We start from the raw sequence: 12,015 nt of genomic DNA on the forward strand, positions 1-12,015 counted from the left end.
ACTATACCCATGTGTAAGAAGTAGCACTTAATATGTGATATAAATCGCTCAAAATGTCTCAAGCTCACGAAGAAGTCTCAGTAAGAAATGGAAAATTAGGGTTCTCTGGATTCTTTATTTTATAAGTGATCTAACTCAAGCTTAAGTCCCTGAGTGTTCCAGGGACTCACGTCTAGAGTATTCCAGCTTCAGGCATGGCTGGATCATGATGCCCAAACAATGTCAGAAGGGGTCAGTGTGTCATCCTACCTGCTCTGATCTGGGCTGGCTACATCTTCAGGCACCATTCGTGGGGGTAAGATGGGTACCAGAAACACCAGCTTGGCTGCCCCAGGATAGGGGTGTTTCTTTCTACCCTCCTACTTTCCCAATCATTCCAACTGAAGTCCTCGGCCTGGCTCTCCTGGGTCCGACTGCAGCCATGTGGCTAATTCCTGACATGAGTTGCTGTGGACAGAAGATGAAGGTGAGAAAGGCAAGGCTGGGCCCCAGGCCCTCCCTGGATCCTGGGGAATAGGGTCAGCCCCACATTCACCACGGGGACTAAGGGGGAGGAACGGGCAACTCCCAAAGGGCATCAGAGGGCTAGGGGCGGGAGAAAAGGGAGCAGATGCTGCGGACACCACCGCCTTGGCTCAGATCCAGATTATGAGGAAGCCGCTGCTCAGAGGCATGTCCCTTGGCCAAGCACACCCCCAGGTGGCCCAAACTCAGTGAATGCCCCGTGAGTCTCAGACACCAAGGCCAGCACTCCCTCCTTCCATTACCTCACGGGGACCTGTGGGTGGGAAAGCAAAGACTCACTGAGAGGATGACGCTAGGTGAACTGAGTGCTGGGCAGGGACGTGGTGCAGTGACATTGTGGGGACTCCCCAGGGAATTAGAGAAGAAAGGGCTGACTCACTTCAGTACAGTATGGTGTGAGAGCTCCTTAAAGGCAGAATCTGCAGCCAGCCAGCTTCCCTGGAACTGGGTGACTCCACTGGGGCTCTATGACGTCATCACTGCCCAGTCCTTCCAGCGAGAGTTTGCATGCACATCCACCTCCCTGTCCTGCCAGGCCCTCCGCCTCCTCCAAAGCTCAGGGCTTCTGATTCTCTGCTCTTCCTATAGCACAGCAGTCCCCAACCTTTAGGGCACCAGAGACTGGTTTGGTGTAAGCCAAGTTATCCACGGAGGGGGGTGGGGGTGGAGGAGGACAGGAGGCAGAGCTCACCGCCTGCTGTGCAGCCTGGTTCCGAACAGGCCACGGGGTGGGTACCGGCCTGCAGCATGAGGATTTAACACACACCTTTAACCTACACCTTTCCAGGAAGCTGACCCAGACTTTTGGAAGTGGGCAGGGAGCATAAATAATGAACAGACAAGTGCCAAACAGTCCACGAGCCTCCCAAAGCTTTGCAGAATGTGGCAATGGTGACCACAGATTCTGGGTTTTCCCAGGTGGTCCAAGTCCCAGAGAGGCTTGGGTTCACATCCCTGCTTCGCCACCTCTAGTGGGGATGGGCTGGCAGAAGGCCTTAAGTGCCATGGTGAAATACAGAAACAAAAGATCTGGGGAACGCATGGGGGTGGGGTTAGCAATTTCAAATTTAAATAGGGTGGTCAGGCAGGGCCTTATTGAGATATCTGAACAACACAGTTTTCTGAGACATTGGAATTTGAGCAAAGCACTGAAGAGGGAAAGGTGACAGGGAGGTATGGCTTAGGGACGCTGTGACTGCGCTGGCAAGTTGGAGGGGACAGGGAGGAACAGGTGATCAGGGTGGAGAACCGAGGGGGCCACTCACTCAGGGCCTTGCCAGCCACGGGAGATCTCAGGCTCTAACTCTGAAGGGCACGAGGAGCACCCCTTGGGCAGCGCTTAGAGCACGGTGGGGACGAGATCTGAGCAGCAGTCACAGAAGTCCCTGAGCCTCAGGGAAGCGGAACAGGGAACCTGGTTGAGAGGCTGCTGCAGCCATCTGGGTGGGTGGAGCTCCCGGCTCGTGTGTCGGTGGGGATAACAGGGCCCCTGGCTCTCAGGTTGCTGAGTGAAGAAGGTGCCACAGGCCCGGGGGAGTGCCCCGGCCAAGCCCCGCGGATGCCACAGGCACGGGGGAGGTGGACGTGGGTACTGGACCAGGTCTTCAAACTCCTTCCCCACTCCTCAGGTTCTGGAAAGGCCTAAGGATGTCATGAGCCCTTGAGTGGATGGTGGGGGAGTGAGTAACAGCTCACTCTGTCATCTGGACGTTGGAAAGGTCACCTCCTCTGCCACCCACATCAGGCAGCTGGGCTGAGACCTGTAAGGAAGATGTTTGGACACTCTCATGTTCCTGGGCGGCCTGCTCACTGTACACACTGACTGGGGACAGCCACCCCTAAGGAGTGGGGCCCACCCAGAGGGCTAGAGCAGGGCGGGGCAGGACTGAGGTCTATGGCCCTGCCATATCAGTGACTAGGCTGTATGTTCAAACCCCCAGTTCCTTGTTTACTAGTAAGTAGGACAAAACCTCCCTTGGGAATGCTGCCCCCGTGGGCTGATCGGTGCTTCCGTCATGCACACAGGGTCCAAAAAAATCAGACTTGCATCACGGGTATGTTTCACCAGAGGGGAAACAGGGTTTCTCTTCTCAAAACTGTAACCTGAATTCAGACCTCATATGTACACTATAGTTTAAAAGAACGAAAGAAAATTCATCCAGAGCAAGCTTAAAAATACATATTTATAGAGACAAATAAACACATAAAACACTTAGGCATACTTCTTGCTAACGCTTAATGATCAGCAGGAGTTACGCTGTAACTCCAGCGGGTCTTTTTGTCCTGGCTTTTTGTTGTGGGTCTTGTTGGATGGAAAGGGCTTTATCTCTTAAATGTACAACAACAGTGCCAAACACTGGGTGAGCACAACTCTTTAAAAGGTCACCTAGAACTTGCCCTGGCTGGGTGGTTCAGCTGGTTGCAGCAACATCCCACACACCCAAAAAGGTCGTGGGTTCCACTCCCACTCAGGGCACCTACCTAGGCTGCAAGTCCGATCCCTGGTCAGGGCGAGTGCAGGAGGCAACCGATCAATGTTTCTCTCTCATCTCTCTCTCCCCCCACTTCATCTCTCTCTAAAATCAATAAACACATCCTCAGGTGAGGATTAAAACATAATAATAAAATAAAAGGTATTCTACCCTCAAGCTGCAATCTACTCAGAAACTCTCCCTTCAAAAACCAGGTTTCACAGCTGTCAGGAGTTGGGTGTTTTAATTTCATGATTCTTTCTCCTGAATATAATCACAGTTATAAATAACCACAGCCCTGCAAATCTTCTTTCCCGGTTTTCTCCCAAAGGTATGCCCTAAAGATCTTATTTCAAGAGCACCCTTTCCTCCTCTCCACCAGGCAAGTGAAAATACTGCCTGTCGCTAGCATCCTACACTTATCTCTGAAAGTCCCCACACCTCCCACCATGGGTTTCTAGCTATAGGCAAATATTATTCAAAACTGAAACACAGTTACTTCCTGGTCTCCTGCTATTTCACAGAGCTTCCCGCTTTCTGCATTCGCTATTCACTGCAATGCTACTATGTGGCCCCTGGGAAGCCATAACAACAGCTTGGGCAGGACTGGGCTGGAAGCCTGACATTTAAACAAGGATTTCAATGCTAGTGGCAATAGTAAAGGAAAGCAATCCACAAGGGCTTAAGGTAATGAGTTTAAGTTCCCCTTAAACCTACTCCAGAGGTAACGGTTGAACTGTAGTGATTTTCAAAATTTTTTGACTGTGAGTTTCGTGAGAAGTACACACATCCATGTAAATATCTGAAACAAACACTGCGGACCTTTAATTCGTGGATGAAGGCAGCAGCGCTTTCTGCTCTGCTCACTCTCATTTTTGCCAGTGCTGTAAGGGTGAGCTGTCTGAACCTAATGGCTTTGTAGTCAACACGGTCAAATATGGGCAATCTCACGTGGGTCCCTTTATGTGTGACACTAAAGTAACTTCACAGTGTTCTTAATGGGCTGCATCCCATGGTTTGAAAAGCATTGTTTAGTGGGTGGTTGTTATTTTTAACATTAAATTGGGATGGAAGTTCCCTTTCTTCACTTAGTATGGCATGGACATCTTTCCACGCAGCCATGTTATAGCTCCCCCTCACCTTTCTCAAAGGTTTCATTCATAGAACTGGCCATGTATGTGTACACCAGCTTAGATAACTGATCCCCACTGAAGGCACTGAGATTTCTTAGGGACCCACAACATTCTTGTCAACCAGACCTGACTTTAAATTGCTGTCCAAACGCCTTAAACTCTCTACACTCCACCATCCTATTTACAAAAAGGAAATAAACCTCACAGGGTTGCCAGGAGGATAAAGCAGAAAACAGGAAAGTTGGCCACCATCTTCAGCTGGTGCCTGACTTATTTCCCAAACATGAGACAGAGCCTTCTCTGCCGCCCACTCACATTTACCAGGCACTGGGCTGGGGGGAGGGCTCAACATGAGGCAATAAGGACCCTGGCCAGGTAGCTCAATCATCTGCATATCCCAAGGTTGGGGGTTGATCCTGGTCAAGGCACATATAAGAATCAACCAATGAATGCATAAATCAGTGGAACAACAAATCAACGTTTGTCTCTCTAAAAGCAAGTTTTAAACAAGACAATAAGACACACCCGTCTGAGTTTACAATATGCCTAGCCTCTGGCCTCAGTTTCATCACTTTTTTCTGGACATGATCATTAAGGTAAAGAACCGAACCCTTGGACATTCATTCAACAACAAATATTTATGAAGCATTTACTATATGCCAATCACTATGCTGAGCACCATGTGAGCCTCAACTTTCTCATCAGCAAATCAAAGATTTTTGCTCCTTAACAGAGAAATGATGGGCATATTGAGCGAGATAATTCTTGTGCGGGTCTGTCCACTGCCCTCCTAACAAGAGACCTACCTGGTAATTGGGACAACCCAATGACGCCATCGCACATTTCCAAACGACCCCTAGGGGGCACTTTCGCACTCGGTGGAGAACCCCACGCCCACCCTCTAGGATTCCTGGTACCAGGGAAAAGGGTAGGTACTATAACTGGCAGGTTCAGGATGATACCAAGGACAAAGATGAAGAGGATCTGGAACCACGTTTCCGGGGATCGGGGCCTTACATTGGGCCCAGGATGAGCTCGTCAACATTCTTGGGGCATCGGTTCTGACTCCCGAGTCAGAACTCTTACTTTCCATGCAGCCAAGACAAAACCCAGGAACTTCAGGTTTCCGTTCCCAGCCGAGCCTGGAGTCTCAGGTAGGTAGAAATGGCGGTGCCCTCGTCCTTTAAGCCCTAAGGAAGAAAAGGGTTAAAGCAGGTGACCGCGCAGAAGACCCCATAGCCGCTAGAGGGGCCGTCGCAGCTGCACCGCCAGGCAACCTCATGATCACGTGGAAGCGAGGGCGGGACTAGGCGAGGGATCGACCAATAGGCTGTGCTGTCAGTGGGCGTGATAGCCAATAGGAACAGAGAAAGGGGTCCCGGGACTAAGAAGAAACGGCAGCCGGTAGGGGGTTTCGGGACCATGGGCCTTCTGACCATCCTGAAGAAGATGAAGCAGAAAGAACGGGAGCTGCGACTACTCATGCTGTATCCTCCCGGACGCCGGAGCTGCCAGGGTAGCGGGGCTGGGCCGGCGGGCGGTGCTATGCGCCCCCTACTGGGTACGGGATGCGCGGCCGGACGGCCTACCCAAACTGCCCTTTGTGCGTCACGTACTGGGCCCTACCAATCACTTTAGCAGGGGGCCGGGAGGAGGCCGAACCACCGGCTCGAGGTGGGGGGACTCTGTTCCCGAGGCCAAAGCTGTGGGCCTAAAGGTACAGCAGTCGGACCAGGTGTCCCAATGTAGCGGGGAGCTGGGGCCCGGAGGTGTCTCTGACGCCACCACCCTTAGGTCTGGCCTTAGCGTGGGCCCGTTGTCTTTCTCGGCTCTCACCTCCTCCCCCTTTTCAGAGGGGGCCTGACTCTGGCCCCGCCCTCAAGGTCGGAATCCCGGGGGCGTGCAGGCCTGGCCTTCAGCTCAAGGCAGAGGAGTGTGTAGACTCCATGCGGGTCCTTTCGCAGGTGGACCCAGCCGTCCGTTTCTTTGCTGCCGCGTGGCCCATCGATGTCCCCGCGGCTGGCCGCGTGTAGGCTCCGCCGACCTTCCAAATCCCATCAACAGGCGTCTGCATTCTCGCCCTACTGTGTTCCTGGCCCGTGGCGGGGGAACTCTGGATCCAAGAGCTGGGCCCTCCTCACCCGCAGCTCCCCTAGCAGGGACAGAAAACATTTACATACGCGAATAACTGAAAAATAATACTCACATCATGTCTGTTTTAAAGAGTCCTGAGATAGGCGCAGAGAATTCACTCATCCAGTAAATATTTACTGAGCGCCTACTGTGTGCTAGGCACCCTTCCAGGGGGCTGGGGTAAAACAGCAAAACAAAAACAAGCCCTACTTTCATGGACAATCTATAATGTAGGAAAGAAAGATGTTAACAGACAAAATGCAAAAATACATAGTATGTACGGAGGAGAATATGGTTTAAACAACGTGGTCGGGAAGGCCATATGGCGAAAGTGGCAGTTGAGTGAAGACGGGGGTGAGGGATGAACCGAGTAGATACGTGGGGACATTTTTGTAAGCAAAAGGAACAGCCATTGCAGCGTACTCCTTGGGGGAGGGACTCCGGTGGGTTCTCTGGGGACTGACCTTGGCAAAAGCAGCTGCAAGGGATGCAGCTGGAGCCAAAGCCTCGTGGGTTCAAGAAAGAGCAGACCAGAAACTGGAAGTGAGAGTGGAAATGGCCTTGAGGAGATCTGCTGCTGAGGGAGGGAAGTAATGGAATAAGGGGGAGAGGGGTCAAGAGAGGGTGTTGTCTGCTTCTAAGGTGGGAGAGAGCCAGAGAGCTTGGGGCGGAGGGGAAGGATTCTGTGGGGAAGGAAGCGTGGATCCCGGAGTTGAAGGCACAATCAGTGGCCTATTATCAGGGGCTAAGGCTGGGTCTTGGGAGAGGTTCTTTGTCACACCCCCATGTCACTGGTTTGAGTCACTTGCTCAGAGCAGGTGAGCAGGAAGGCTGCAGAGTCCAGGGCCTGGGCTCCCTTCCCAGCTGCAAGCTCCCCGAAGTGTTAGAAGGGAAGAGGAGGATGATTCTCTCTTGCTGGTGAACTCACATTTGCCCACTCAGCAGCAAAAGATTTGGAATATTCCAGAAACAAGTGAGGATGGCTGCCTTCAGATACTTGATCTTGCTGTTCCCTCTGCCTAGAGTGTTCTTTCACCAATCCTCCAAAAAGCTGGCTCCTGGTAGTTTGGACCTCAGACCGAGACCCTCAGAGAGGCCTTCCCTGACTTCCAAGCTAGAGTACGTTCCTGCAATGGCCCTCTCTGAAAACTTCTTTGCTGAATTTGTTTTTTTTTCTTCGTTGTATTTCTAACACTCACTAGGATCTGATTCACCTCGTTTCTCATTTGTTCTCACTCTCCACACTGGAGCGTAAGGCACTGGGACAGACTTGACCCAGGTGCCACCAGTACCAGAGGAGGGCCTGGCACTTAGTAGGTGTTCAATAAATATAGAGTGCATTAAGGAGCCTTTGATCTGGAGGAGATAAGACACTGGTTTCTTGATCCTTCCACATTTATCATGGGCCAGTTGTAGGTCAGTCACATGTCAACTGATTTTGGTATGTGGTGGGGAATGGTTTGTCCCCTAAGAGAGGGGCACCCTGCAGAGTATGGGCGTTTCTCCTTAACCTGGTGTGTCCCAGCGGGCTAGACAATGCTGGCAAAACAACTATCCTCAAGAAGTTCAATGGGGAAGACATCGATACCATCTCCCCGACGCTGGGCTTCAACATCAAGACCCTGGAGCACCGGGGGTGAGCCGGGTCCCTGCAGGCGGGCCAGCCCAAAGCAGGGAGGGGAGGGCGGATAAGGGGCCAGGCTGACCTTCCAGCCACCTGCTCCCTTCCTAGGTTCAAGCTGAACATCTGGGATGTTGGCGGCCAGAAGTCCCTGAGGTCCTACTGGCGGAACTACTTTGAGAGCACTGATGGCCTCATCTGGGTGGTGGACAGCGCCGACCGCCAGCGCATGCAGGACTGCCAGCGGGAGCTCCAGAGCCTGTTGGTGGAGGAGGTGGGCCTGGCTGAGCGGGCAGGGTGTGGACCCCAGCTTCCACCAAGATCCAGGCCCCAGTGCTGTATGCACATATATGCACAAGTAGACACGTTCCTCAGCAGACTCCCTGAGTCCTCCCCACGTGCCCTGCACAGCTGGTCCAGGGAAGCCCTTGGCACCACATGCAGGTCACACTGCAGACCTGGGTTCACATCCCTGTGATGTCGCTGCTTCACCACCCTTAGCTTCAGTTTCCCGCCTCCCATGGAGTTTTAGGAAGATTACCATAGGCCAGCTCATGAAGCTCTGGGAGGCAGTGGAGACTGACTCAGGAGTCAGCCTCCCTGCTGCGTGACCTCAGGCAAGGCACTAAACCTCTTTGAACTTGCACTTCCTCATCTCTAAGATGGGTGTTATAGTTCTGGTGATCTTATAATTTAGTGTTGGGCCCAAACACCATTTTTTATTTTATTTTATTTATTTATCTTTAGAGGGGAAGGGAAGGAGAGAGGGAGAGAAATATCAATGTACGGTTGCCTCTTGTGCATCCCCTGCTGGGCACTGGCCTGCAACCCAGGCATGTGCCCTGACTGGGAATTGACCGCAATCCTCTGGATCGTAGGCCCACGATCAATCCACTGAGCTACACCAGCCAGGGCCCCAAACACCTTTTTAAAAATAAAACTTTAGATTTACAGAAAAGTTACAAGGAGAGTGAAGAGAGACCCCGTGTACCCAGCACCCTGCTTCCCCGCTGTTAACATCTTATGTAATAATCACAGTGCGTTTGGCAAGACTAAGAAGTTCACACTGGGAAGTTGCCCTTAAAACTACAGACTTTATTTTCATTTCACGAATTTTTCCACTATGCCCTGTTTCTGTTCCAGGATTTGATCCGGGTTGCCACATTACATTTACATGAAAAGAAACACACTTTTGACAGTGAAAGAGGGAGTTCTTAATAATGATGAGGGACAGCAGGTACAGCCCGGACTGTGTGGGCACACAGGGACATATGGTTACTGGTATTACAGTAGCCACCTCCTAAGGGTGTCAAGCAGGGCTGGTGAGGTCAGCTGCCCAGGCCTGGGCCAGAGCCACCCATCCACGTGGAGTGACTCCCAGGGCTCCGCACACACAAGGAAACAACTGGAATTGGGACAGTGGAAGGGCTCCGTGGACGTGGGAGAGGGGAGAGGCTGTCTCCCAGGGCAGCTGCATTCTCTGTGCACGTCAGTTTCATCCGGTGAAGCAATCTAGAACCACCGTGGGCTCTGGGATCTTTTGTCCATTACCCTCTCCCCCTTTTTAAAGAGGAAACTGAGGCATAGAGGGGAAAGGTGCCCACTGGGTGGTGATTGGACTAGAGCCAGGGCCCTGGCCCAGGCCAGGACTCCCTCCACCCTATGCCTGCCCGGCCTCAAAGGCAGTGTCCACACTGCCTTCCTCTCTTGGGCCTCGCCCACCACATGGTGCCTTGCCCTGGTTTCCCAGCTTGGTCTCTGACCCCAGATGCTCTGGGCGATTCGATGAGGAGCCAGGCTGTGCTCTGAGCCCCCATCCCCTATGTTTCTTCCCCCAGCGCCTGGCCGGAGCCACCCTCCTCATCTTTGCTAACAAGCAGGACCTGCCTGGAGCACTGTCTTCTAACGCCATTCGAGAGGTGAGTTCAGGGCTTGGTGCAGGCTTACGGAGAACAAGGGGCATGCATTTACTTGTGAATTTAAGAGCATTTATGAGCCCCTGCTGTGTGGCAAGACCTATTGGGGCAGTGGAGACTCAGCGATCAGTAAGCATAGTGGGGGAGAGATTGCAAATGGATCATTCCACAGGGTAACAGTAGCCAATCATGAGTGTTTTCTGTGTGCTCAGTTCTTTTCATGGTCCACTCTTTCAATTCCCACAGCGGCCTCATGAAGTAGGAACTGTTACCATTCTACCTACGATGAAGCAGGCTTAGAGAGGTTAGGTCACTCGCCAAGGTCACACAGCCAGGAAGTATACAAGCCAGGATTTAAACACAGGCCTGTCTGATCCCAGAGTCTTAACCATTATTCTAGAGCTTCAGCACCAGAATGAGAGAGTGTGGTTAGAATCTTGCTTCTGACACTTACTACCTGTGTGATATCAGGCAAGTTGCTTAACCTCTCTGAGCTTTGTTTTCTTCCTTAGTAAAATGGCCAGCACAGACCCTGGCTAGGGTGGCCGTGTGGGGAGCAGATGAGAGGACATTTGTAGGGCCCCCAGCACAATGCCTGGGTCCTAACAGATACTTGAAGCCTGTGTTGCTACTTTCTCCCTAAGGGGTACTGCTGGCGTGGCCGCACAGAGAGCCCACGCCTGTGCCTGGGAGGGTTGACAGATCACCAGGGACCAGGGGAAGTTTCCCAGGACTGGACCTTGAGGAGGCGTGGATTTCCCCGGGGCCAGGAGAGGGAAGGGGCTGTTGGGGGACAGGCTGGTCACCGGGCCCCAGCAGCACTGTCCGCCCTTCCAGGCCCTGGAGCTGGACTCCATCCGCAGCCACCACTGGTGCATCCAGGGCTGCAGCGCCGTCACCGGGGACAACCTGCTGCTGGGCATTGACTGGCTCCTGGATGACATTTCCAGCCGCATCTTCACCGCCGACTGAGCCGCTCTAGATGCCCCCACCTCTCGGTCAGCCCCCGCCCAGCCCCCACCAGGCCCTCACCAACCACCACCCATGGGGGGATGGGAATCAGCCAGCCCAACTAACACCCCTCATCCCCCTCCATAACCTGCTGCTGCTGCCCACTGCTGCTCCTGTGGCAGGCAGACTGCTGCCCCAGCTGTCACCCAGGCTCCTGACCTGCCTGCCTGCAGCTGCCACACCTAGAGGGGAGGGCCAGGGCTGGGAGGGGGCTGCCTCTGCTGCTGTCAAGGCTGTGGGCCTCGTCCTTGCTCAGCTGTGAGAATAAACCGTTCCTGTCCTGGTCCTGGCTGAGTCATTTGTTGGTTCAACAGCTTTAGAGACCGCTCAGGGCCCACAGTCCAGTCAGAAGGATGACCAACTGCTGTGTCTGTGTGATGTGCAGAGAGTGTTGCAGAGGACCGGGCTGCAGTTAATGCCATCTGGAAGAGTCCAGGCAGGCTTCCTAGAGGAGGTGACATTAAAACTGGGAGTGAAGAATGAGTAGAAATTTTCTGGATAGAGGAAGAGGGAGGACGGGTCACCAGAGTGACTGCTACCCTCAGCGGTGTGAGTTGGAAAAGATGCACCCCCACATCAAGGCTCAAAGCTTCTAGAAGGGAACGCATGCTGAATTTCAGCTCCCAGCTTCCTGCCCAAACCTGGAACCCACATGCAGTGGACAGCCTGCAGAGGGAATCACATGACAGTAATGAAGGGCAAGGGCTCTTGGGAAATAGGGAGAGGTGAGGACTCTGGCAGGGCTAGCTAACCAAGAGCAGAGCCGGGAAGGGGCCTTACCTGAAGGCTACAGTGCACTCCAAAACAGGCTGGTCTGGGAGAGGATGGGAACCAGGGCACCCCCCAGGAGGGCAAGACAAATGGATATTTTCACAAGGCCTTTTGCTGTGGTCCCAACAGTGGCTGCTTGCTTTGCTGGGTTCTGTTCAAAGCACCTGCTACTTACTATCACATTTAAGGACAATCCTAAGCAGTATAGACTCCGTATCCCACTTAATGGGCCCCCGCCAGGGGGTCACAGGACTTGGTCAAAGCCACCGAAGGAGGAAGAGGAGGAGCTCAGATCTGGACCTAACGAACCTAGGCGCTACCTGCTATGAACTGTTTTTAGTGTTTGTCTCTGCTCGAAATTTGAACTCCAGGGAGGGGGAAATCTAATGTGTCTAATGAGGGAGGGTAGTTTTCCCAAGGGAAAGCCCAGGAAG

The 12,015-nt window shown here is 52.9% G+C and overlaps 1 protein-coding gene across 1 annotated transcript; it reads left to right on the plus strand.

Moving 5' to 3' along the window:
* The first annotated feature begins 5,391 nt into the window (after positions 1 to 5,391).
* Positions 5,392 to 11,096, plus strand: ARL2 (ARF like GTPase 2). The gene is made up of 5 exons (XM_037053149.1): positions 5,392 to 5,616; positions 7,788 to 7,898; positions 7,995 to 8,157; positions 9,722 to 9,802; positions 10,637 to 11,096. Exons 1-5 carry the CDS (start codon positions 5,552 to 5,554, stop codon positions 10,769 to 10,771), a joined length of 555 nt encoding a protein of 184 aa, XP_036909044.1. The 5' UTR covers positions 5,392 to 5,551; the 3' UTR covers positions 10,772 to 11,096.
* The last annotated feature ends 919 nt before the right edge of the window (positions 11,097 to 12,015 follow it).

This window comes from Sturnira hondurensis, unplaced genomic scaffold (assembly GCF_014824575.4).
Source record: "Sturnira hondurensis isolate 20B ecotype Veracruz unplaced genomic scaffold, ASM1482457v3 Scaffold0007797, whole genome shotgun sequence".
NCBI lineage: Eukaryota > Metazoa > Chordata > Mammalia > Chiroptera > Phyllostomidae > Sturnira > Sturnira hondurensis.

Excerpts from the sequence above, each read along its gene's own strand:
- ARL2 (XM_037053149.1), top strand. The coding sequence starts at position 5,552 with ATGGGCCTTCTGACCATCCTGAAGAAGATGAAGCAGAAAGAACGGGAG. Across the intron at positions 5,617-7,787 it reads GAGCTGCGACTACTCATGCT|CGGGCTAGACAATGCTGGCA; the intron begins GTATCCTCCCGG and ends GGTGTGTCCCAG. Across the intron at positions 7,899-7,994 it reads AAGACCCTGGAGCACCGGGG|GTTCAAGCTGAACATCTGGG; the intron begins GTGAGCCGGGTC and ends CTCCCTTCCTAG.